Genomic DNA, 25,512 nt, shown 5'->3' on the forward strand with positions numbered 1-25,512 from the left:
AGAGTCAACATCTATAAGCAGTTCACTAACTTTATCTCGAATACCTTGTATATTTTGATGAAATATACTAATTCCCTCATTAATCGGATACCCAAGCTTTGTGGTTTCTTTGTTAGAGAGACTTCCCTTAAGCAGGAATACCTATCAGCTGACTTCAATCTAAAAAAGGTACAGCTCTAACACCCACAACTACCGGAATTTTCCCATGAGTGATCCCACCACCCCCACCTATGCTGTCACCTATAAGTTTTGCCAACCTCCCCTTCCCATACCTGTTGAGGTGCAGGCCATGTCTAGTGAAACCCGTCCTACTGATAGACTCCACCGACACCACTGAAATGTGACTCATGCCTTCTGTCATCAGCGCACCCCCAAGTCTCATGTTATTACGCCTGACGGCTATATTAAGATGAGGCCGATCGTGACGCTGAAACAGTTCCACGAAATGCACATTCGTGTTGCCAGTCTGAGTGGCTATCTTTTCCAGGTCACCATCTATGTCATACTTCCCATCCCTATCAATACTATTACCAGCCCCACCCACAATCACTACCTGATCCTCTTTAGTAAAATCCCTACATAACCCCCCTATGTTAAAAGTCACCTGAGCCAATCCTGCATTAGGCTTCACAATGCTGGTGACCTGGTACTCACTGCCCAAAACTTCCTGCAACTGCTGGCCTACACCTCTATCATGAGAACTACCTAACAGCAGAACCTTCTTCTTTCTCTTAGACTTTGCAACTGTCCTAGCCACCGTAACTGCTGAGGTCTGCTGCATACTTCCTACATCTACAGCTACTAGAGATTCCTCTCCACTAGACTCTGACAGTTGGTCATATCTATTACAAACACCAATAGTAAAACTATCTGAAAATCTCCTTCTCCTAGCAGATCTCTTGCCAACAGCCAGCTCCCATTCCCCAACCCCCTTCTCCCTCCTCATCCTATCTAGCTCCTCCTGTGCGTTTTTCAACTGCACCTGAAGGGCACAGATCTTACGCTCCTGCTCCTCTATCAACTTACTCTTGCTACATAACCTGCAGTTCCAGGAGAGGATCTCACCAGAATGCCCACTGGCTTCCCCACTGCATTCCCCCCAGTGAAAATACTTCGAACAAGTCTCACACCGCAATCCACTACTCACGAACCTACGGCAAAGCCCACACTTCTCACTCATGGTAAAATTTTACAATTATTGAAACAAGAAAACAACTTTATCTAAGTTCCGCTACTACAATAAGAAGATGTTAAAAACTGACTACAATTATCACAAACTTGCTCTACAAGGGAAGTAACTACTATTATTGACAGTATTAATCAACAACAAATGAGAATATAACAAAATACTAACACAGAAAGAAAATCAAACGTCTAATGACAGTAACGAAACTGAAAGCAGTTCGCAAAAATTTCTTCTGAAGTTATTTCACCGGAAAACACCAAGAACACCGGTTGAAGACTACTAAAGTTCCTAAATAAACTACTATACACAAACAATTAATTAGTACTTAGCTTTCGATGCGCCGCTACAGCTGCAACTGGTCAGCGCGGAATGTAAACACGGGTAAGAGGTTAAGTTGCTCGATACGAAACACTCACAAATATCAGGCCACAACACACGAAATGCAGAGGTGAATGAAGAAACCACTAATAAGTCACTTATATAGTAAATATTATCACAAAAACAGTTAAAATATATATCTGAAAACTAAAAATAGATGAAAACTTAGAGAGCGATCTCACACGCAGTCACGCGCTTCTTTTAAAGCCTTTGCGATGGAGGGCTGAATCACAACACCCGGAATTGAAATTGTGCAGTTTTTGTACGCGTTGCTGAGGAAAACGTTTCAGACATACCACCACTCACAATCTACACCAAAAAAAGCTTCAGAAGATGACATAAAGGGAATCAATGTAACCACCTCTTTCCTTCAGACTTTGATTCCCACACATTTTGCGGTGAAAAACAACCATTTCTGAGTGTGATGAGCAAAAGGAAGACATTTTTGACAACATTTGGCACTGTTGACATCACCTGAACTATTCACCCCGGTCTCAACAGACATCACAGAGCTGCAACCCCATTGAATATGATCTCACCCCTTTGGAGTGCAGTTTTTGCTCTAGCGTACGGGGTGGGTGCAGTAGGGACCATTCAAAACCATTCGACGAAATTTGAACGCGATGCAAAGCAGTAAAGGGCCTTACGTTTTTTCAGTGTTCCTATTTCACACCCTCCTGTGGCAGGATCACGGAATGGTGTGAAACTGACACACGCGTGAATAAAACAGTAAAATGTTCCTCTAAGACCCCCAAGTTCAGCAAAACTATTCGTGGGACCTATCCACACTTATTGAGTAATTTGAAAATGTTTTCTTTACAGGAAAAACCTGAGAAATACTCCTAGTTGTGTGCAGCAGGCAAGCCACGGGAGGATGTTAGCTAGTTGATTACCTGCAAGTGCCCCTGGCAACTTCACAGGTTTTCTGTGTGACAGCACATTTTTAAAATTCCCAGTAAATGTAGGCAGCTGCTACTGAATATTTTGCCAACCTGGAGGCTTTAGAGGGACCCTTTGCTATTTTATTCACGCATGTGCCAATGTCACACCCTTCCGTGATCGTGTCGCAGGAGGGTGTGAAACAGGAACATCGAAAAAACATGAAGATCCTTTGCTGCTTTGGATCACATTCAGATTTTGTCAAATGATTTTCAATGGGCCCTACTGGTTCCATCCTGTGCACCAGAGCAAAAATTGTGGTAGCGCTGCACCCGAAAAGGGAGAGATCACGTTCAACAGGGTTCCGTGACGTCTGCTGAGAAGGGTCGAGTAGCCCACGAGATGCCACCAATGCCGAAGGCCAAAGGCTGTTAAGAATATCTTCCTGTTGCTTATCACACTGCAAATGGTTGTTTTTGACCACAAAATGTGTGGGAATTGACACCACAGGGGAAGGGTTTTACTGATGCCCTTTTTGCCACATCCTGAGACCTTTTCGTTTCGATCCTGAGTGTTAGTGTGTCTGAAATGTTCTCCTTGCCTACTCATTCGACACTGGGCATCGCGGTTCTGACCTCCACCGCAGAGGTGTCAGTGGAAAAAATGAAATGCGGGTAAGACGTGCTGTGACGACTTTTCAATTGTGTGACACATCCGTTGTGGTGTTGGGCAGAATTGTGGTCAAATTCGGTGCCAATGTGACACCAGTAACCCACCTCACACGTCACGTGAACTTTTTTTTGCATATGTTGACACCTTGCCATTTGGAGGGTTGTCAGGCTCAAGAATGACATCGCATGGCACCACGCTTTTGCACCATTACGTAGGAAGGCTATACGCACGTTTGACCCAAATTAAAGACTTATGCATCAGAATGGGAGACAGTTATGAAGTGCAGAGTGTTATTATTGTTGTTGTTGTTGTTGTTGCATTGACCACTTAACAACACTCGGTTTATGTACATTCTCTGTTGTTTCTGCTTTTATCACGTACTCATTCATCTTCTCCCGATGTCATCGTTTTCTTTCTTCTGTCCATGTTGTCCTGGTTTGTTCTCCCCCCACCCCCCAGGCAACCTTGAAAAAATTAAGGATGTGATTGAAAAGTGCTTGTATTATTTCCGATCCTTTGATGATGTTTCTTTTAGTTTCTTTATAATTTCTGTGATCCATGCTATTGTTGTTTTCTTACTCCAGAAAGAATTGTTCTTTTGGCCTGTTCTGTTTCATATGGTAGAAATGTCCAGAAAAGAATTAATCTTTACTTTTACTTTTCCATTTCCTATGTTGTTATTATGTTGGTGGTGGTGTATGAAGCTTCATATATTTTATTTCCAGATCAAAACTCCTGTTCCAGAATATGAGAGAAGATTTGTCATCGCAGCCATCAACAAACGAATATCACCACAGAAAATTACGCCTTACTTTGTAAGTACACTTCCTTTTTCATTTCACAGTAGTATTTTTTCTACATTCTTTGGCTTTCATTTCTCTCACTGGCCATGTGATGATTCAGCTCTCGGTGGTAATTATGTTCTGTATAAGCACACCAGATGAAAAATTTGGTACTCTCAGCAGACATCATACTAATAGGGGCAACATCATACTAATAAGGGCAACACCAAGTCTCTAGCCTCAATAATGGCATCAAAGGAAGAGTGAACAGGTGTGCTGTATCGAGCTGTGGCTGCTCGGTGATGATTGGATCCCTTATAGCTACCAAATTATAACATTATTGATTGCTACATTCCATATTCTGTTACAAATAGTTCCAGACTTATTGTATGGTATTTAGTGTGCTTCTTCTTGTGTAATAAAGTGCCTGAATGTGTGAAACCAGCAATGAGTGTGCGGGTGAACTTGGCTGTTGTCATGTTGAAAAATGAGAGCTTCCACAGTGCACTCAGCATAAGATGTTGTCACCAAGAGTGTTGAAACAAACATCCTCAATTCACGTTAAAAGTGACACAACAGACTGAGCCTATCTCACACTCTGAAAAAAATCCATAACTTGGGACAGGATGACCTCTGCCCTGAAAACTACACCCTCCACATATTTCAAATGTCCATTTGTGTGCAGTTCCTTGCACGGTGTTCACTTGAAAACTGTCGAGAAGATCCTCCGTATCCTGATGGTACCAATTCCTACTAGGTTTGAAACAAATTCCCGTGACGAGGTGTGACATTTGTCTCTGATCCGTCAATAATTCCTCTCTGCCATTCTTAAGAGTTCCATGTAGGCCTGTCTCACTGCTCTGATTCTGTACAGCTGACTGGCACATGTCCACCACTTCACTGCCACAACTTCCGTCAGCAGTGGAGGCTTGCATGACTAGCCAGTAGTTGCTCTACAATGACAGTGTGTTAAGAAGGTGACTAGCATTAAACTGGTCAATGTCAATTAAGTTAGCCGTTGTATAGAGTATTAATAATAATGGTTATAATGCTAAAAGCACAGTATTTTTATAATCATGCAGGAAGTTATAAACATTTACAAGGTTCTCCTATTTGTGCAGTTTCACAACTTAACATTAATGGTACTCGCCATTCAGCAAGACTGACAACTTTCAGCCAACAGTATTTTCATAACCGCTCAAAATATGAGAATGATTAAAATAATTTTGCTTTGCAAACTTAATAACAATCTGATAATCTTTATCTTTTATTTTCTGGAGTATGTGGATGTTGCCTCGCCTGACAACTGTATATAAAGTATTCAGTGTTTTTCGTAAAACATTACGGGCAAATTTTGGGATGGTCATTAAAATAACTCAGCATGACCAAATTGCTTTCCTTCACATATTCCCATTATTTGTATGTAGAAATATTTATTTGTTATTCTTATAACAAGAGTGACGTATTGCACGACTATGGTATTATGAGTACCACTTTCCTATGCTGGAGGATGGAAACTATTTGCAGACTTGAGATTCTTTATTATTGAAACTCCACCTTGTGAGAAATAAGTCTAGGAAATGAAAATGAGAATATTATAATAAGGATAGATTGATACTCACTGCAATGATGATACTTTGTATTGCAGACATGCACAATGAGAACACTGTTACGCATAGAACTTTTGGCTAAAGCTTTTATCAGAAAGCGCGCGCGCGCGCACACACACACACACACACACACACACACACACACACACACACACACACACATATATACAAACAAGCAGGCAGCCACTTCGGCCAAATTCAGCTGTCGTGTTAAATGGAAGTGGCAATCTGGAGTGGGGTGGGGAAGGGGGAGGGAGAGCTGGATACGGCTGTGGAGAGAAAGAGGTGAGTGCTTTCTGTCAGAGCATGCAGGGATTAGATGGTGGCAGGACAAAGCTGCTAGGTACAGCGTTGGGGTTGTGGGAGAGGAAGGGAAAGAATGGGAAACCGAAAAGGAGAGGATTAGATAAAGGCAAAAGACCAGTGGGTGTGTTGACAGTGTGTGGTGCACAATGAGAGTGAGAGTACGTGAATTGTGGGAGATGATACAACAAGGGGTGGAAACTGTTGGGTAGAAGGGGTGGGGACAGTAGTTATCGTAGGTTGAGGCTGGGATAATTTCGGGAGTGGAAAATGTTTTGTAAGGATAAGTCCCATCTACACACTTAAGAAAAGTTGGCAATGGAGAGAGGACCCAGATGCCCCAGGTTGTGAAGAAGCCTTTGAAATCAAGCATGTTACGTTCAGCTGCCTGTTGTGCCGTAGTGTGGTCCACTTTGCTCTTGGCCACAGTTTGGTGGCGGCCATTCGTCCTGGTGGACAGCTGGTTGGTAGTCTTTACAGTGAGTAGCAATATATCGTTTTCCTAATATTGTTGATATTCTAATCTGAACTTTCCATTGTTTGCTGGAGATTGAGAGAGTTATTTAAATCATTTTATTATTCAAAAACCATGTTATTGAGATGAGGTTTTTGTGTAATTGAAATGTTGCTTCTGATAAGCTGTTAATTATGAGATCTTGGTGAAAAGGTGTGATTCTTTCATTTATGAACTTTTTTTTTATTGTATCAGTAAAAATTCAGCATTAATGCTCTTCACTGTCAATGTGATCTGCAGAATAGACAGTTTTTTAAAGTAGTCATTTTGTGCTATTTCACTCAAGAGACTGTCTACATTAATCTTTCTTGTTGAATGGTTTATTGCCGATGGAAATTCACCCAAAATTGAAATTTTGTCAGGAGTCTGTTCATTATTATTTTCACTAGTAAATAAAAGAATTTGGATGTGTCCGTACTACATCTGAAGATCTCGGATTGGATGATATCCTGAAACTGCAGCTATAGATGAAAATGTTATGAAATGCTGTGTATTATATTGTACCTTGAGTTAGTACAGATATATGAAATAATTGCCACCTAAGCATATCAGAAGAAGAGAGGGCGAAGGAAACCTTTGTACAAGGCTGACACCACATTTTTTGATTGCTAACCAAAACCAAAAACAGTCAAGGCAATGCTTCAATTTTTGTGCTGGCTGGTTACTGTGGATGAGATGTGAGTTTACCAATTTAGCCTGGGGCAGGGGGAGGGGGCAAAGAAAAAATGCAATCAAAATGAGAATTGAAGCTGGCACTCCACCATAAAATGTGATGTAGCTTTCATTTGCCTGCAAAATATACAACTAGTCCAGAATGAGATTTTCACTCTGCAGCGGAGTGTGCGCTGATATGAAACTTCCTGGCAGATTAAAACTGTGTGCCCGACCGAGACTCGAACTTGGGACCTTTGCCTTTCGCGGGCAAGTGCTCTACCATCTGAGCTACCGAAGTACGACTCACGCCCGGTACTCACAGCTTTACTTCTGCCAGTATCTCGTCTCCTACCTTCCAAACTTTACAGAAGCTCACCTGCGAACCTTGCAGAACTAGCACTCCTGAAAGAAAGGATACTGCGGAGACATGGCTTAGCCACAGCCTGGGGGATGTTTCCAGAATGAGATTTTCACTCTGCAGCGCAGTGTGCGCTGATATGAAACTTCCTGGCAGATTAAAACTGTGCGCCTGACCGAGACTCGAACTCGGGACCTTTGCCTTTTGCGGGCAAGTGCTCTACCATCTGAGCTACTGAAGCACGACTCACGCCTGGTACTCACAGCTTTACTTCTGCCAGTATCTCGTCTCCTACCTTCCAAACTTTACAGAAGCTGAGTTTCTGTAAAGTTTGGAAGGTAGGAGACGAGATACTGGCAGAAGTAAAGCTGTGAGTACCGGGCGTGAGTTGTGCTTTGGTAGCTCAGATGGTAGAGCACTTGCCTGCGAAAGGCAACGGTCCCGAGTTCGAGTCTCGGTCGGGCACACAGCTTTAATCTGCCAGGAAGTTTTTTATACGACTAGTGTTTCCTGGGTTCAAAAAGGATTTTTCTTATACATTACTGCGCTTAGAGTGAAATGGTATGTGGCAAATGTTATGAAATTGATGTAGGACTGCCTGGGTGAAAAAGTATATGAGAAGAGATTCGGTTTTCAAAAAGATAGTTTTTCATTGGGACAATTCTGGTGCTCTTAGAGGTGTTTTGCAATGGAAAACTGAGTGAACTTAAGTAAAAGTCTTACAAGTCTGCTCTACCCACCAGGTTTTGAACATATGTCTTCCACGTACTGCCACATCCAAAACTTTGCATTTACAAAACTTGTGCATGCAGGAGGATACTATCCTTTGACTGTTGCTCAAACTGCCTGCTGCTGATAAACGTTTTAAAGAGTTGGAAACAAGTAAGTCGTCATTTCAAGGTATTATACAGTCTGGTTTCACGAAGAGTACTCTTGTGCATTGACGACATATTTTTCTTACATTTATTATGAATCTCTTGCCCAGCAGAATATCCCGTATGACAGAGGAAAAAAAATGGAGGTGACTCCATGACATAAGCCAGGTAAAATAACAGAGGTGCGGAATTACAGACCAGTATCCATAATGTCTTTTTTTTATTTTACTATGTCAGCCCTTGTGTAGAGTATATATTTTTTGATGTCACTTAAATGTTACGTCTTAAAGGCATGTGCTAGTCATTTGTTTACCTGCTTTGGGCTGACTTCACCAGATATGATTTGCTTGTGTGCTGCATTCTTACAAGGCATTAATTTTGTACCATTTATATCAATGTTTAAGCGGATGTGTTGAACTGAGTATTTGCCATTCTGCACAGTACACAGCAGAATGATGTTAATGCTCTAAGAACATTGCACTCACCAATGGCATGAAAGCCAAAATCTAGACTGTATAGAAGAAAAATACAGTAATGTACAGTCAGATGGCAGTATATTCTTTCAGAACTTATTAATATCCTTAATGTTGGCTTCTTGATTAGATATAGAGTTATATTATAATAAATTTCCTTGAAAGAGAAAACATTCTATCCACAAATCATACAAATTTAGAAACAATTTCTGGCGTGAAACTCGGTTCACCTTTAAGGAATAGATTTCGGACAAGTGAGTTGCTCGAAGAACTTTTGAGTAATAGAACCCAGTATATTATCCTGAATGGCAAATGTTCTTCGGGGATAAAGATGTCATCAGGATTGCTCCTAGGAAGTTCTCTGTGTACATGTAAACATTCTGATGGGTAATACGAGCAACAATCTGTAACTATTTTCTGACAACATTGTTGTGTGCAGGAAGGTGTCATTGACGAGCAACTGTAGGTGGATACGAGATGACTTACGTAGAATTTATATTTGTTGTGGTTAACGGCAGCTTGCTGTAAATGTGGTGAAATGTAAGCTGATGCATATGAGTAAGAACAACAACCTTGTAATGTTTGAATGCAGAATCAAAGGTGTGGTGCCTGACACAGTCTCTTCAATTGAATATCTAGGCATAATGTTGCAGTGACACAAAATAGAACAATCTCAGTGTCAGTTGTAAGTAATGTGAATGGTTGACTTAGGTTTATTGTGAGATTTTTGAGAAAGTGCATCTCATCTGTAAAAGAGACAGCGTTCAGAACTCATTCTCGAATGCTGCTAGAGTGTCTGGGCTTGCCACCAGATCAGATGAAATGAGGACAGCGAAGCAGTTCAGAGGTGTTCTGTTAGATGTGTCACCTCTAGGTTCAATCAACATTAGAGTATTACAGAAATGCTCCGTGAACTCAAATGGGAACCCTCAGAGGGAAGACGACATTTGTTCTACAGATCACTGTTTAGAAAGTGTAGAGAATCAGCATTTGCAGCAGATTGTAGAATGATTGAACTGCCATGAGTATAAATCTCATGTAAAGATCCCAAAAGCGAGATAAGAGAATTGTACTCATACGTAAGCATATAGACAGTCACTTTCACCTTGTTCCATTTGCGACTGGAACAGGAGAGGGAGTAACTGTCAGCGATAGGAGGTACCCTCCACTATGTCTTAAGGGTCATAGATGGAGATGGAGATGTAAAGAAATCTGTGGCTGAAAATGTTGTGAGCCAATGGAAGATGGCTATTTGTAGACCTTGCAAAATCACACTTCAGGGATTAAATCAGCTCTCCAGTAAAACATAACTCTCTGACCTCTGTGGTGTTTTGATGGGAAACTCAGTATGTTTCTAACCTAAACCTTGTCCTTCGCAGCCGGAGCAAGAGCATTTCTGTTCCCTTGTGTTTCTCAGAGGTCTTCTGTGTAAACTACTGCTGAACAAGCCATGAAGGCCCAACGGTACTGACATGCCACCGAGTCATCCTTGGCCCATAGGTGTCACTGGATGCAGATATGGAGAGGCACGTGGTCAGCACACTTCTCTCCTGGTTGTCTGTCAGTTTCCGAGATTGGAGTTGCTACTACTTGATCAAGTAGCCCCTCAGTTTGCCTCACAAGAGCTGAGTTCACCCCACTTGCCAACAGAGCTCGGCAGACCAGATGGTCAACCATCCAAGTGCTAACCGAGCCCAACAGCGATTAACTTCAGTGATCTGACGGGAACCGGTGTTACCATTAAGGCAAGGCCACTGGCCAGTTTTCTGTGTGGTGAGTTTTTATCTGCATGTCTTCATGTGCATCTGTACTCAACAAGCCACTACACAGTGTGCAGCAGAGTGCTCGTTGTGTGCCAGCACCGTTTTACCCCATCCCATTCCACGTATGGATACTATGTGACCGGCCGCTGTGGCCGAGCAATTCTAGGCGCCACAGTCCGGAACCATGCTGCTGCTACGGTCACAGGTTCGAATCGTACCTCAGCCATGGATGTGTGTGATGTCTGTAGGTTAGTTAGGTTTAAGTAGTTCTGAGTCTAGGGGACTGATGACCTCAGATGTTAAGTCTCATAGTGCTTAGAGCCATTTGAACCATTTGATACTGTGTGGGAAGAATCACAGCTAGAGCCCTCTGTGGGATTCCGAATTTGTCTAATTTTGGCACAGTGGTAATTACACTAGGTGTATGTCAGAGTAAGTAGTACAATTGTGACTCATTTTGGAATGTCAGCTTTGAGAATTTTGTAGGTGGGACACCCCACAATGCAAGACATCTATCTGACCGTGCCTCACACTGCAGTTTCTTGAATATGTCCGTCGACGTCTCAAGCACGAATGTCTCCTGTGTACCATGTGTGAGCTGATTAGTGTTTGTATTTCAGTTCAGTAGAGGAATGGAAGCAACATACAAGCTTGTGGGATGAGCTGTCACTTGCATCCTGCCCTCATTTGGGTGATAATCCCTCTGTTACACCCCCTGCGGATCCAGGGATTAGAATAGGCCTGTCATTAGAGGTGACTAACAGGAGTCGCACACGTTTCGGCCTTTATGTGATGGTCCCCTGTAGGGTTTGACCTCCATTTTCAAAATTTTCCCAAAGAGTGAGCCAATTGGGGAAGGGCGCCTTACATGATGCATCTTGTCCATTGTGCATTGAGATCTTTAGCCCATTTTCTCATCGCTGCATTGCAGGCCAACTCATTCTCCATCTCTTGGGTAAGGATACCTTCCTGGGTGCCTTTTCCACCATGCACTATCCAGTGTTGCTTTCTGTGCCGATGATGACCATTGACCTCTTTGCAACTTGTATCCAGAATGGTAGCCAGTCCGTTGTGGTAGGGCCACCATGTACCTATTGGTTGTAGTCCCCTGACAACACAGGGATCGCTCTGTTGATTCCTGCGCTGTTAACTCCCCACATTTGCCGAGGAGTAGATGCCCATCACCCTCTGCATCAGGACTCTCAGCAAAGACCATGCTGCCAGGTAGCTTTTGCTGCAGCTGGGTGGCGCCCATGGGAGGTCCCCTTGTCGGAGTGGGTGGCATCAGGAAGGACGGTACACAATGAAGCATACCACGTCATCACTTGCTGGCGATCAGAAACCAGCAGTCTCTAAGCGTTTCAAGTCTCAGTACAATGCAAGAAAGTACGACCCTAAGTCATTCCCCTCCCTGGCCACACTATTGGAGGAACACCAGGCTAAGGATGTATGAGAACTGATGGGGACTCCTTTGTTTCGATGAATCCACAGTTTTTTGTAGAGCATTTAGAGGACAAGTTTGGTGAGGTGCAGGGCTTGTCCAAAATGCGCTCTGGGTCAGTCTTGATAAAAAAGGCATCCTCTGCCCAGTCATGGGCTTTAATTGCCTGTAACGAGTTGGAGGATGTTTCTGCTATCATCACGCCACATAAGGGTTTAAATATGATCCAGGGTATTATATTCCACAGGGATGTTCTTTTGCAGTCTGACAACGAGTTGCACCCAATTTAGAGTGGTGAGGTGTTCATTTCGTGCGGCGCGTCCATTGGGGTCAGAGGGATAATCTGGCTGCCACCGGTGCTTTCATCATGGCCTTCGAGGGTGACACCTTACCTGAGAAGGTCAAAGTGATGGTCTACTGCTGTGATGTCAAACCATACATCCCTCTCCCGATGCAGTGCTTTAAGTGCTGGAAGTTCGGCCATATGTTTTCCCGCTGTACTTAGAGTGTCACATGTCGAGATTGTCGACGTCCATGACATCTCAATATGCCATGTGCCCCGCCTCCCATCTATGTCAGCTGCGGAGAGCATCATTCACCTTGCTCGCCAGACTGCAGGATTTTACAGAAAGAGAGGAAAATCAAGGAATACAACACCCTGTACCGACTGACCTACACTGAGGCTGAGAGAAAATATGAGCGCCTGCATCCTGTGGCTATGACAAGAACAGTTGTAGCCCCATCTATTCCGCAAATTCCAGTCGGCTGTCAGAGCCAGAAGGCTAGACCTGCCCCCTTGATGGTGGGGGGCAATTACCCCTTGTTTCTACCGCACCACCTAACTCGGTAGCACTGCCCTTCCATCCATCACAGACACCAATCCCCACTTCCCAGCCAGAGAAGCATAAGTCTTCTTCAGCTCCTTTCACCAGGAAGGTATCCCTTGACTCACTCCCTTCCCAGGTTTCTACTAGTGGGAAACATGAGGTCCGCCAGTGGCTGAAGTGCCCAAAAGCAGCTGGTTGTAGGGCTTCACAGTCGTCCTCAGTCTCGGAGACTGAATCAGTGAAGCCCTCCCAGCCAGAGAAACACAAGGAGCAGCGAGAAAAGTCCAAAAAGAAGACCCTTAATACCAAGGAAACTGCTGCGGCATCCACACCACCGCTACCTACAGGCTCTGCATCTAGGGATGAGATGGAGGTTCTGGCATCCGCTGAGTACCTAGATCTCGCCAGACCCTCGGAGACAATGTATATAGACTGCTCAGGCAATAAGTTGGTGGCAGACGGTGACCCTTAGGCGTAAACTGCCTCATCGAATGTTCGATGCCTTCCTGGTCTCACAATGTCGTCCTCCAGTGGAATTGCAGTAGTTTTTTCCACCATCTGGCTGAGCTATGGCAACTGTTAAGCTTTACACCTACTTTCTGCAGTGCCCTCCAGGAAACCTGGTTCCCGGCAATGCCGACCCCTGCCCTCCGCAGCTACGAGGGATATTACAGGAACCATAGCGACTATAATAGAGTGTCACGTGCCCCTTCAAACCCCTCTTGAAGCTGTCGCTGTCAGGATAAGGACAACACAGGAAATAACTGCCTACAATGTATATCTTCCTCCAGATGGTGCAGCACCCCTGAACGTATTAGCTGCAGTGATTGATCAACTCACTAAACCTTTCCTACTTTTGGGAGATTTTTAAGCCCATAACCCCTTGTGGGGTGGCACCATGCTTACTGGCTGTGGTAGATATGTCGAAACTTTACTGTATCAGTCCGACCTCTGCCTCTTACATACTGGGGCCGCCACACATTTCAGTGTGGCTCGTGGTAGTTACTCGGCTGTTGATTTATCAATTTGTAGCCCAGGACTTCTCCCATCTATCCATTGAGGAGCACATGACGACCTGTGTGGTAGTGACCACTGCCCTATCTTCCTGCCACTGCCCCGGCGTCACGCCCCTGGACACTTGCCAAGATGGGCTTTAAACAAGGTAGACTGGGAAACTTTCACGTCTGTGGTCACCGTTGCCTCTCCCCCATACGGTAACATCGATGTGATGGCTGAGCAGGTGACCACAACAATCGTTAATGGGGCAGAAAACAAGATCCCTCGCTCTTTAGGGTGCCCCTGGTGAAATGTGGTCCCTTTGTGGTCGCTGGAATTCACTGAGGCAATTAAGGAGCATCAGTGAGCTCTACAGCGGAGTAAGCGACACCCTTCCCTGGAGCACCATGTAGCCTTTAAGCGGCTCCGTGCTCGCATTCACCAGTATATCAAAAGATGGAAGCAGGAGTGTTGGGAAAGATACGTCTCGACCATTGGATGCCATACGTCACCTTCTCAAGTCTGAACAAAGATCAGACATCTTTTTGGGTACCAGACCCCAACAGATGTCCTTGGCATCAACATCAGTGGCATGTTGTCTACCGACACAAACATGATTGCTGAGCACTAAGCTCAAGCCTCTGTGTTGGAGAACACCCTTCAACAGCGGATGGAAAGAAAAGTCATCTCATTTGCTACATGCCACAGTGAACCCTATAACGCCACATTTACAGAGTGGGAGCTTCTCAGTGCCCTTGCACATTGCCCCAACACAGCTCCTGGGCCAGATCAGATCCATGGTCAGATGATTAAACATCTCTCATCTGACTGCAAGTATCATCTGCTCGTCATCTTCATCTGGATCTGGTGTGGTGGCGTCTTCCCATCGCAATGGCGGGAGAGTACCATCATTCCGGTGCTTAAACCTGGTAAAAACCCGCTTGATGTGGATAGTATCATCCCATCAGCCTCACCAACATTCTTTGTAATTTGCTGGAACATATGGTGTGTCGGCGGTTGGGTTGGGTCCTGGAGTCACATGGTCTCCATGTCAGGGTGGCTTCTGCCAGGGTCGCTCTACCACTGATAATCTTGTGTCCCGTGAGTCTGCCATCCGAACAGCCTTTTCCAGATGCCAAACCTGGTTGCTGTTTTTTTTTATTTACGTATGAGACTAGCTGGCAACATCATATCCTTGCCACATTATACGAGTGGGGTCTCCGAGGCCCACTCCCGATTCTTATCCAAAATTTCCTGTCGCTTGGTACTTTCCGTGTCCAAGTTGGTGCTTCCTATAGTTCACCCCATACCCAGGAGAATGAGGTCCCGCAGCAACTGTAGGGCCATCCGTCTCACCGTCTCTGTATGCAGATGACTTCTGCATTTTGTACTGCTCCACCAGTACTGGTGTTGCTGAGCAGCACCTACAGGGAGCCATCCACAATATGCAGTCATGGGCTGTAGCCCACGGTTCCCAGTTTTCGGCCACAAAGTCGTGTGTTATGCACTTCTGTCGGCATTGTACCATTAGTCAGGAACCAGAACTTTATCTTAATGACGATCCACTCACTGTAGTGGAGGCATATTGATTCTTAGGACTGGTTTTTGACGCCCAATTGACTTGGCTTCTTTACCTTCGTCAGCTTAAACAGAAGTGCTGGCAGCACCTCATTGCCCTCCGCTGCCTGAGCAACACCAACTGGGGTGCAGATTGCTCTATGCTGCTGCAACTCTGCAGGGCCTTTTTTCAATCCCGTCTTGACTATGGGAGTCTGGTTTACGGTTTGGCGGCACCCTGAGTGTTGCGTTTACTCGATCCAGTGCACCATTGTGGCATTCACCTAGCAGCAGGTGCTTTTAGGACGAGTCCTGGTGGAGGCCGGAGTCCCTCCATTGCAGGTTAGGTGTGTGCAATTGCTCTCCAGTTATGTTGCACACGTTTGTAGTTCTCCTGCACATCCTAATTACTGTCTCCTTTTCCTGCCCGCGGCGGTTCATCTCCCGCATCGGCGTCCGAGGTCAGGGCTTACAATTGCAATTCGTGTGTGATCCCTTCTCTCCAAACTGGAGTCCTGGCCTTTACCACCTGTACTTGAGGTTCATTCACATACACCTCCATGGTGTACACCTAGGCCGCTGCTACGCCTGGACCTTTCACATGGCCCTGAGGACTCAGTTAACCCTGCAACTCTCCGCTGCCACTTCCTCTCAATTCTCGACATGTACCGAAGCCAAACGTGGTTTACACCAATGGCTCGATGGCTGGTGGTCACGTTGGCTTTGACTATGTTCATGGAGGACATATAGCACAGCACTCCTTGCCCGATGGCTGCAGTGTTTTCACTGCAGAGCTGGTAGCCATATCTCGTGCTCTTGAGCACATCTGCTCATGACTAGGCAAGTCATTTCTCCTATGTACTGACTCCTTGGGTAGCCTACAAGTTATCGACCAGTGCTCCCCTCTTCATCCTGTGGTAGTGACCATCCAGAAGTCCATCAATGCCCTGGAATGGTCCAGTCGTTCAGTGGTATTTGTCTGGATCCCAGGTCATGTCGGAATCTCGGGCAACGAACTTGCCGACAGGCTGGCTAAACATGCCATGCGGAAACTGCTTATGGAGGTCGGCTTCTGTGAAACTGACCTGCATTCAGTATTATGCCGCAAGGTTTTGTGGCTTTGGGAGATGGAATGGCATAACCTCAGTATGCACAACAGGTTGCATGCCATTAAGGAAACTACGAATGTGTGGAAGACTTCTATGCGCGCCTCTCGCATGGACTCTGTGCTTCTCTGTCAGCTCCGCATTGGCCATACGTGGCTGAAACATGGTTACCTCCGGTTACCTCCTCCATCACGAGGACCCACCTCAGTGTCACTGTGGCTCATGAATGACGGTCATCCATCTCTTGCTGGACGACTCAGTATTAGTCGCTCTGTGGCGGACTTTTTCCTTTCCCAGCACCCTACCTTTGGTGTTGGGCGACAGTGCCTCAACAGCAGCTTTAGTTTTACGTTTTATTCGTGAGTGTGAATTTTATCATTTGCTCTAAGTCTTAGCACACATCCTTTGTCCCTGTGTGTCCTCCATCATAGTGCTTTCAGGGTGGGGGGTTTAATATGTTGCAGAGTGGCTGGCTTTTCCTTTTTATCCTCATGGTCAGCCAGCCGTGGTAACATGCTTTCTTGTTTTAACATCTTCTACCTGTTTCTTGCGTCTTTGTGGTTTTCATGTCCCCGTTTGTGCATTTAAGTGTTTGTTGCCCTTCAGTCATTGTTGTAGTTTTTCCTTTCATTATATTTTGTTTTGTCTCATTGTCTTATTCTCACCCTTGCGGCATTGTGTCCTTCGGAACAAGGGACCGATGACCTCATAGTTTGGTATGTTCCCTCCTCTTTTAAACCAAACAGCCTCTGTTGCAAATCCAATTTTAGCTCACCCTTCGTCAAGCATGGTAATTGTTGTGTGGCAAACTGCTGCAAATGAACACTCTTGAGGATGGGGAAATTAGCAGAGTTGCAGACTGTGGCCAAATGTCGGTTGTTGACCTGTTCCTTTCTCGTTTATGAGAGTTGTCTTTTAAATTTGTATGGATGGGCACTGGATTGTGCTTTTCAGATGTGAAATTAGTGTGATTTAAAATTTGTCATTTGTTATTGTTAATCTGTGACAATGGTGTTTGCAGTTTGTTTACATTGAGTGTTTGAGGAAATAGTATAGAAAAAAAAATGCAAATTTTGTGTGAAGTTTTTCATAAAACAATTTTGTGTGATTTTTGTAAAGGCCTTACTATGACGGTTCCTCAAACCACTTCATTTGAGTTTTGGTAGTAGACTGCGTTCCACCTTTGGAGAAGACTGTTTATAATTTTGTGGCATATCTATAGACAGAGGCATCATTAGGTGTACGAAAGACTACAGTGCATTTGTACATTTGATTTTGCATCAAAATGTAGCTCCAAAAAAGACCAGTGTGATCAAAGCTTAAAAACTGTCAGCTGATGCAAGAAAATCTTCAAAAGATTCCACTGAGGAAATGTAAAATCCTTATAAAAAAAATTATAACTTGAGATGGAACTGATATATTTACATGATCTAGAAAATAAGCAGCAGTGTACTGTGTTCAAAGAGAGAAGTTTTTTGTTCCTTTTAAAATCATGTTTTTAAGAATATCAACATCTGAGTAAGAAAAATGTTTCTGTGATTGGTTCGATGTGTGTATTTCTGTATTTGTTTTTGTACAAGCGTAAGAGGCAGTCACTGTAACAAGCGTTCTCGAAAGTAATGCCTCTGACCTCTTTTGTGTGTGTATGTTTTCCTCTGCTTGCAAAAAGACTTTTTGTAAAATTTCAGCACACTTTTGTACTGTTCTGTTTGTATTTACACTCGTATCTATATTTTGACCATTCTTTTGCAGTTTCGTATGGAAAATCTACACATAACATTCTTTGTGAATATGTGCGGTTTGGCACTGAGAACACTTTGCAGGAGAGATCTTAAAGTGCCGTATGTCTCTGACAAATTTGATGAGGTTGGTATCTGGTGTAATTTTGTCAGTTATTTGTAAATTTAATAACTGACCTTAAAACAGTCTGAATCACCATGTTGATAAAGGGTTGGCAACTTTGAAGAAGTAATATGAGCAGTATAGTAATATAAGTAGTATAGTATGTAGTATATAAGTAGTATGAAGTAATACTAGGTGTTAGTCAATAGTGTAGAGTAAATAACTCGTTTGTTTACTTTGGACTGTTTGGAGATCAGTTTTTGTTAATTTACTTGCTTTAATTCCATAGTAGATGCTATGTCTTAAAACTGTTGTTTTGGAAATTTGTCAGCTGAGAGAAACAGTGGTTAATTTTTTTTAAGTGTATGAAGTCGTTCGGTATAAATGGGTCTTCAGTATATTTTTGCACTATAACATACCTTATTGATTTTTGATTTATGCTGCTTTCTGCTGTCACCATATGGTGTTGGTACCAAGTGTAGGTGAACAGTATTCAACATTTTTTGTTTTTAATTTATTTGCAGTGTAGCACATCTGAGGGATACAGACTTAATTTTCACAGTGGTGCAGAACAATGTTAGAGCAGATACTTAAAAACCTCACATATTTATGAGAGTTCAATCCAAAAGATTGTGTTTAAAGAGCGTGACAATTATCCACCTTGCTAGAAGTGATACTAGCACAGTGTCCGTGCCTGCTTGTAGACGACATTGATTGACTTAATGAAGTCTTATGGAAAGCAGTGTGATGGGTTTTGTTACAGTCACTCAGTTCATACAGCATAACATACTAAAAGCCAAGAGTAACCTTTTCTTACAACAGGGTGTATATGACCCGGGAGATCCGAGAAAAACCCGGGAATTTTTTCATCTGGGAGAAAACCAGGAAAAACCCGTGAATTTTTTAGAATTCTGGGAATTTTTCGTTGTTTTAGTTTTCAGTAAAATTTTTGTAATTTTGACTGGTAAGAATCAATATTCAACAAAGGATTACTACCGCAACAATAAAACGTGAATGAAAAAAAAAAAACGAAAATAAAACATAATTTGCAAAGGAAATGTGCCATATACAACAACAAAACACAGTGCTCATACAAGCATTTGCCAACAGCAAAATGTGTCAAAGGTTTTAGGAAGACCATGCAATGCTTCGTAACAACAAATTGCCTCTGATGAGCGTTATGTCACAACTGTTTACATTAGATTCATTTTAGCAGTTGCGAGCGGGCTCATGTGCATGCACAGTTGAGTGGCGTATGAGTAGTACCTTCTCCCGTTTCTGGCTACAAAAATGTGGCTGCTGCTGTGTAAGCAGTTGCAGCAAGCAGCTAGATGCAACCGGGAAAAATTTTACTGCTGCGCCCAAGGTGCCAGATTCATGCATGCGCAGCGGGCCATGATCTATGAGGGGGGGGGGGGGGGCAAATCATATTCTAGTTTTACAAAGTGCCTAGCATCCAGTGCACGTTGGTCTATTGATTACTCATATGATTTTGATGCACATCCCTGTTGGTTTTTGAACACACTCTGTAAGTTGATTTCTGAATGAATCATAAGCCGCGCGGGGTAGCCATGCGGTCTGAGGCGACTTGTCATGGCTCCCCCCATCAGAGGTTCGAATCCTCCCTCTGGCATGGGTGTATGTGTTGTCCTTAGTGTAAGTTAGATTAAGTAGTGTGTAAGCCTAGGGACCGATGACATCAGCAGCTTGGTCCCATGGTAAAAAAATAAAATAAAATAAAATAAATCGTAAGTTGATTTTTGAATGCGTGGATAGTGTACGTGATGTCTCTGTCAGGGGAATCCTCGTCGCATCTAGAAATAAACTTTCCTGCAGGCAAAAGGGGACCGGGCTATACAAGCTGAGCGGAGTAAAGCTGAACGAGTGAACGCCAATCGCTGTCTGATTATGTGGTTGATTGGGTTTGTGAATGATCAGTGTTGTTATAATTACTAGGGAAATCCCTAGATTCAGACTACCAGAGTGGAAATAAACGACTAACGTATTATCTTCTCGGTGTATCCAGGAAAATGAAATTTTGTCAGAAAATTTTTGACCAGACCGCTACACTAGTAAGGGCCAGTTGTACAGTCTCCGTCTAGCAGACGCTTAAATTATATTCTGGAAGTAGCGTGGTGACAAAGGCAGGAATAGTTCCAGAATTAGTCATGACAAGATTGTTAGAACGAGGAAGGAGAGGAAACAGGGACATTACACAAATTAGGGAAGTATGTGACAATTCCAAATTTATATTAAAATCTCATACTACTACTTTTCGATCTCATGCTCGAGCAACTGGAACGTATGAATGAAATGTGAAACTATTTTCTAACATAAAGCTTTTTGCTTGTAGTAGGTCTAATAGGCATTTTATGTTGGTCTTTGTGAATTATATTCTGACGTGTTATAAAAATGACCATTTGTGCCAAAGCAGTCTGGTTTATTTGGTGTATGTTACAATTTCTGCAGTGTTAGAAAGGCCTATTTTGTTTTATTTAGCAGACAGTGACAAAATAGACGTAATCAGATTGAGAAACCACACCAGTCTTGGGTACTATTTGTATTAACAGCTTATGCAGTGTTAAACAACGATATTTCGATTTTTCATGTAGCAAAACGTTTGACGAACTTTGACGAGGTAATAGATAGTGTCGCAGAAAGGAAAGCACGTTATGTAAAGCAGTAGCAAGATTAGAGAGAGAACAATGCTAGCAGCTAAGGATTGAAGAAATGTGTACTGTATTGCTTGTGTCTTGCCTTTACTGGTCTTATGTATCCTATATTTAATTTTATATCACCCAAAACAGAAAGTTGTTAGCTAACAGGGAATAAAGAGCGAAAATTTTCTGAAGAGTTCTTGTTCTTCCAATTACAAATATTCCCATCTAGTTTAAATTGTGAGTTGAGGGGCAGGATGTCAAACCGGGCGACTGGGAGCAGGAGAAGCACCACAGGACATTTTAATTTCCACTGTTCTGAATATGGTTTGATGGCATCCAGTACAAAATATACACGTTTCAATCCCACGGAGCGAAATACAGTGATGTGCAATAGAAGAATGCTGTGTGAAGAGGGGTGCCAGTGCACTCTGGCACACTTAAGACCAAATAACATGTCTTACATTTCCTCGAACATATATGTTTTATGTATCAGACTCTTCAGAAAGATGTGCACTACAAAATAAACATATTTTTGAACATTTGATTTTTTAATTTTTTGACGTATCTCAAACGCTCGAGGGAGGGGTGTGGGGCTGGGGGGGGGGGGGGGGGGGATTTCCACTTTTCTGACAGCTATGTATTAATCGCATTGTAGAACAATGAAGTTATTTTTGTCAGTTTGCTAAAGAAATTTGGCTTTTATTAATCTTTTACACTGAGGCAGTCAACGTGTTTGAAACAAAGTGTTTAGTTCCACACTATTGGCTAATTTCAACTGCTCACTGCATTTCAAGTGCACGTTTTCATCTTCTAGCACATATGGCATTGTGCCATAATAAAGAATAAAAAATGAGTTAATACAGTACTGGTGCTCCAAGAAAATTGTACATCCCGAAACCCTCTCTGAAAAGCTTAATGTCAGGTCGAGGCGTACTTCATTGGGAATCTGGACTTACGAATGTGCTCTTTAAGTATGCACTTTAAATATGCCATTTTAGTATGGTTCACAAAATTCCGATGCTCTTGGAGTATCATCTGTTGACTTTTTTCTTTTGTGACATAATGTAAGATCTTTTATTGTTTTACTCGTATGAACATACAGGCTTCCTGCGTCATAGCAGCTGCCAAAGTGCGATGGTGCCTGTTATCTTGCGCTCTCTGACGACTACTGAAGTGAACCTATTTCTAGCAGGTCACAGGAAAATATTGCTTATGGTGGTTTGAAAAGCGTTACTTTCAAAGTAAATTTCCTTTTACGCAAGTTGAACTATGTGCGAGAATGTACAATGAATTTCTTAAATCACAGAGCATTTGATGACGAGCCATTTTGAGCCCAGATCAGACATTTATGTCGTCATTATGAGCAAATTGATATAGTGCTGTGGGAGGCTCTCTCTCCTCTGCAGTAGCTAATTTATTTGTGGTGAACTTCAAGGCCAAGTCACTGGAATCGGCTAAAAGTTTTACTGGCACATTTGTGTGATATATATTAAAGTGTAACACGCACAAAAAATATCAACATTATATGTGAAAGCTTAGCTTTTCTTGTAGCAGCACTATGTATATTAATTTAAAACATTAACTTTTCCTGTTTGTGTATTCGCGCTACATAAGTGATGTTGCTATTAGCTGACTACATCACGTGTCCTGTGGTCTGAATATTCACTGTCATCGGCTGGCAGGATCACATGGCATGAGCTATGAATGTCTTACAAAAGCGCATCGCAATCTTGATTACAGTGGTTCGGAAAGTAACATGCGGTGTTTGGTGGAATTAGAATTTATACTTTCGTAATACAAAAATATGCAGCATACATGTTGCTGCACATCAAAAATATTTCCAAAAGGAGTATTCTTCCTGAGTTTCGTTTTCTAAAGTGCCGGGAAATTCTACATCCGTGTATAAAAACATAACCATCAAAGGATTGATAAGTTTTACAGTTCCAAGAAAAAATATACTGTCACTTAATAGCATGGAAAAATTGTGTATTTTTAACCGGGAAATCCAGGAATTTTTTTTCCGCGTATACTTCACAGTGTGTGTTGACAGCAGTGTTTTGTTTTGACAGCTCACGGTCGTCGAGTTCCTTATTAAAGGAAAGGAAATTCATCTCTGACTTCAGTGGGGATTCCAAGGTTGTGTGTGTGTGTGTGTGTGTGTGTGTGTGTGTGTGTGTGTGTGTGTGTGTGTGTGCGCGCGCGTGTGCGTGTGCGTGTGCGTGCGTGTGTGTGTGTGTGTGTGTGTGTGCGCGTTCGTGCGTGTGCGTGTGTGTGTGTGTGTGTGTGTGTGTGTGTGTGTGTGTGTGGGTGGGGGGGAGGGGGTGCGCGCGTGCGTGTGTGGGTGTGCGCGTGCGTGCGTGCGTGAGTGCGTGTGTCAGCAGCCATGCGTTTCTTGCAGTTACCCACGATCAACGTACATAGGACGAGTATGTATCAAGGAAAGAGTTGATAAGTTCATTAGAGAAGACTGACATGTCACTATGAATGAAATCACAACAAAGCTTTTGGTAGAACATTGTGAAGTGCAAGAAATGGTTCAAAGCTTCAGTTATTAAAAAATTTTTGTCCATTAGGGCCCCACATTTATTGACGAGAGATCACAAAGTTTGAAAAAGAAATGTTGCAGAAAGACTATTTCAGAGAATTTGAAATGAAGGAGATGATTCTTGGTAAGTGTCGTGACATTGACAGAAGTTGGCTGTCTGTATTATCAACTGACTATCCTGTAACCCACTACTATTTACAGTTTGCTAGTCTAACATGTCCAGGGGCAAGAAGAAATTCATTTACAGAGTTTCACATAATTATTGAACACATTTAAAAATTTAAAGTGATATCATAATCTACTCATTAAGAATTATAATCTTACAAGAAAAATGTAACACACAATACGATTAGTATTACAATTAGAAACTGTGTCTATATCTTGATGCAGCAGAACTCTTAGTGCAAAGATACCCAGACTTTAATAATTCGTATTTGAAAATGAGAGCACCTAGCGACTTCTGACAAACTTTACATATCATACAATGAAGGCTTTTTTCACGACCGGATGGTACTGTTGTTGATAATTCTTCCGGGTTATTACGCCGTGGTCCATGGAATTCTTCAATTCTTGAAAAATTCCATAGACCATGGCCTTATAACCCGGAAGAATTATCAACAACAAACTTTACATATAATTTGAAACCTTTACAAGTCTTTTCCATCCTGACAGCCCCCCCCCCCCCCCCCCCCCCCCACACACACACACAAAATGATTAAGGGAAAAGAATTTATCCCTTGCTACATTTTAACTATTCATGCAGTTAACTTCTGCATAGGTAAAATATTTTAATATAGTAATACTTTATCACTAACTCTGTTCATAACACATTTTGCAGGCAGTATCCTTGTGTACTACTGAATGTACCTGCAACATTATATCATTGTATGGCACACAGTACAAGAGATGTGATGCCATAAATATTGAGATGTGTTAAAAACTTTGTTTTGCTTAAAACTGAGCGCAACTCACGCAGGTTATATCACCCAATATTTCATAATGAGGGCACTTAGTGACTTCCGACAAATAATTTCAAAACTTCCCTTTTTTTTCCTCGCTTACATGCTTAAAATCAAATGTTAACATACTAAATCATTACTAAAGTAATCATATGTTTGAAGTTGTTTTATACATGAGCATTTTTGATTCTTTTAGAATCGGTGGTTTACTAGTTTAATATAGCAGAGCAAGCAGCAGAGATACATTTAATGGCATATGGGATGAGGCACCAGTTTTTAGATTGGCTGGATAAAAAATAGTGGCAACACTGTTAAAATTCATGCCAGACTTTATTGACTGACATTTATCGTATCACAGGCTCTCGGTATAAGTATCCCACATCGCGATCGGCTCACCCACACAGGTACACTGTCAGTGCATCCATATCTGTCACACAAGGTCTGCCTTATGGCACGGATGATGCCTTCTCTCATGTTGTAGTATGCGTGACGAGGAGGTTCCTTCATTTAGGCAAACAAGTTCTGACCACACTGACTAATTTTGTGTGAATACAGTAGATGTTCCAGTATCTCCCACCCTGACATATGCAGGAGCTGCCACTGTATGGCATTGTGCAGTGTCATGTGGGATAATGGGATGCATTTCCAGAAGGTGCAGTCACTTTCCTCTCAGTGCGAGACGGAGGTGAGGTTGCAAGAAATAGCAGTAGTCGGGTACAGTGACTTTCTGCCCCTGTAGTACAATGTGAAACCACGTGTCGTCGATAACTTGATATAGAGGGTGTTCGACTGTTGCCCTCACTGGTACAGTCTTCAGATCTCGTACCCATCAAAAATATCCAATTTCAGGTTGTCGACAGACTGACACGATACCACTCGCCATCCACTACAGTTGATAAACTCTGGCATAAAGTCGATACTGCACAGAACAACATAATTGTACTTGTGTTTGAAACTCAGTTAAACTCGATGGCCAGTTGTGTTAGAACTGTTGTTGGTGCCAGAAATGCCACTTATGTGCCCTTAATTTTGCACCTTGTATGCTTTCAGATTAGTTGAAAATGTTTAGTACTTAACAGTGCTTGGAAATCTAACCTTTGGAGATGATTTTCTGGAATGTTTTTGAGAATTG

The 25,512-nt window shown here is 42.7% G+C and overlaps 1 protein-coding gene across 1 annotated transcript in view; it reads left to right on the plus strand.

Moving 5' to 3' along the window:
• The window catches only part of LOC124551146 (nuclear RNA export factor 1-like), a 214,143-nt gene that overhangs the window by 50,314 nt on the left and 138,317 nt on the right, over positions 1–25,512 (plus strand). Inside the window, exons 5-6 of the mRNA XM_047126110.1 lie at positions 3,841–3,930; positions 18,127–18,240. Coding sequence (XP_046982066.1) covers positions 3,841–3,930; positions 18,127–18,240 — 204 coding nt within the window. The remainder of the gene's footprint in view (positions 1–3,840; positions 3,931–18,126; positions 18,241–25,512) is intronic.

This window comes from Schistocerca americana, chromosome 9 (genome assembly GCF_021461395.2).
Source record: "Schistocerca americana isolate TAMUIC-IGC-003095 chromosome 9, iqSchAmer2.1, whole genome shotgun sequence".
Taxonomy (NCBI): Eukaryota; Metazoa; Arthropoda; class Insecta; order Orthoptera; family Acrididae; genus Schistocerca; species Schistocerca americana.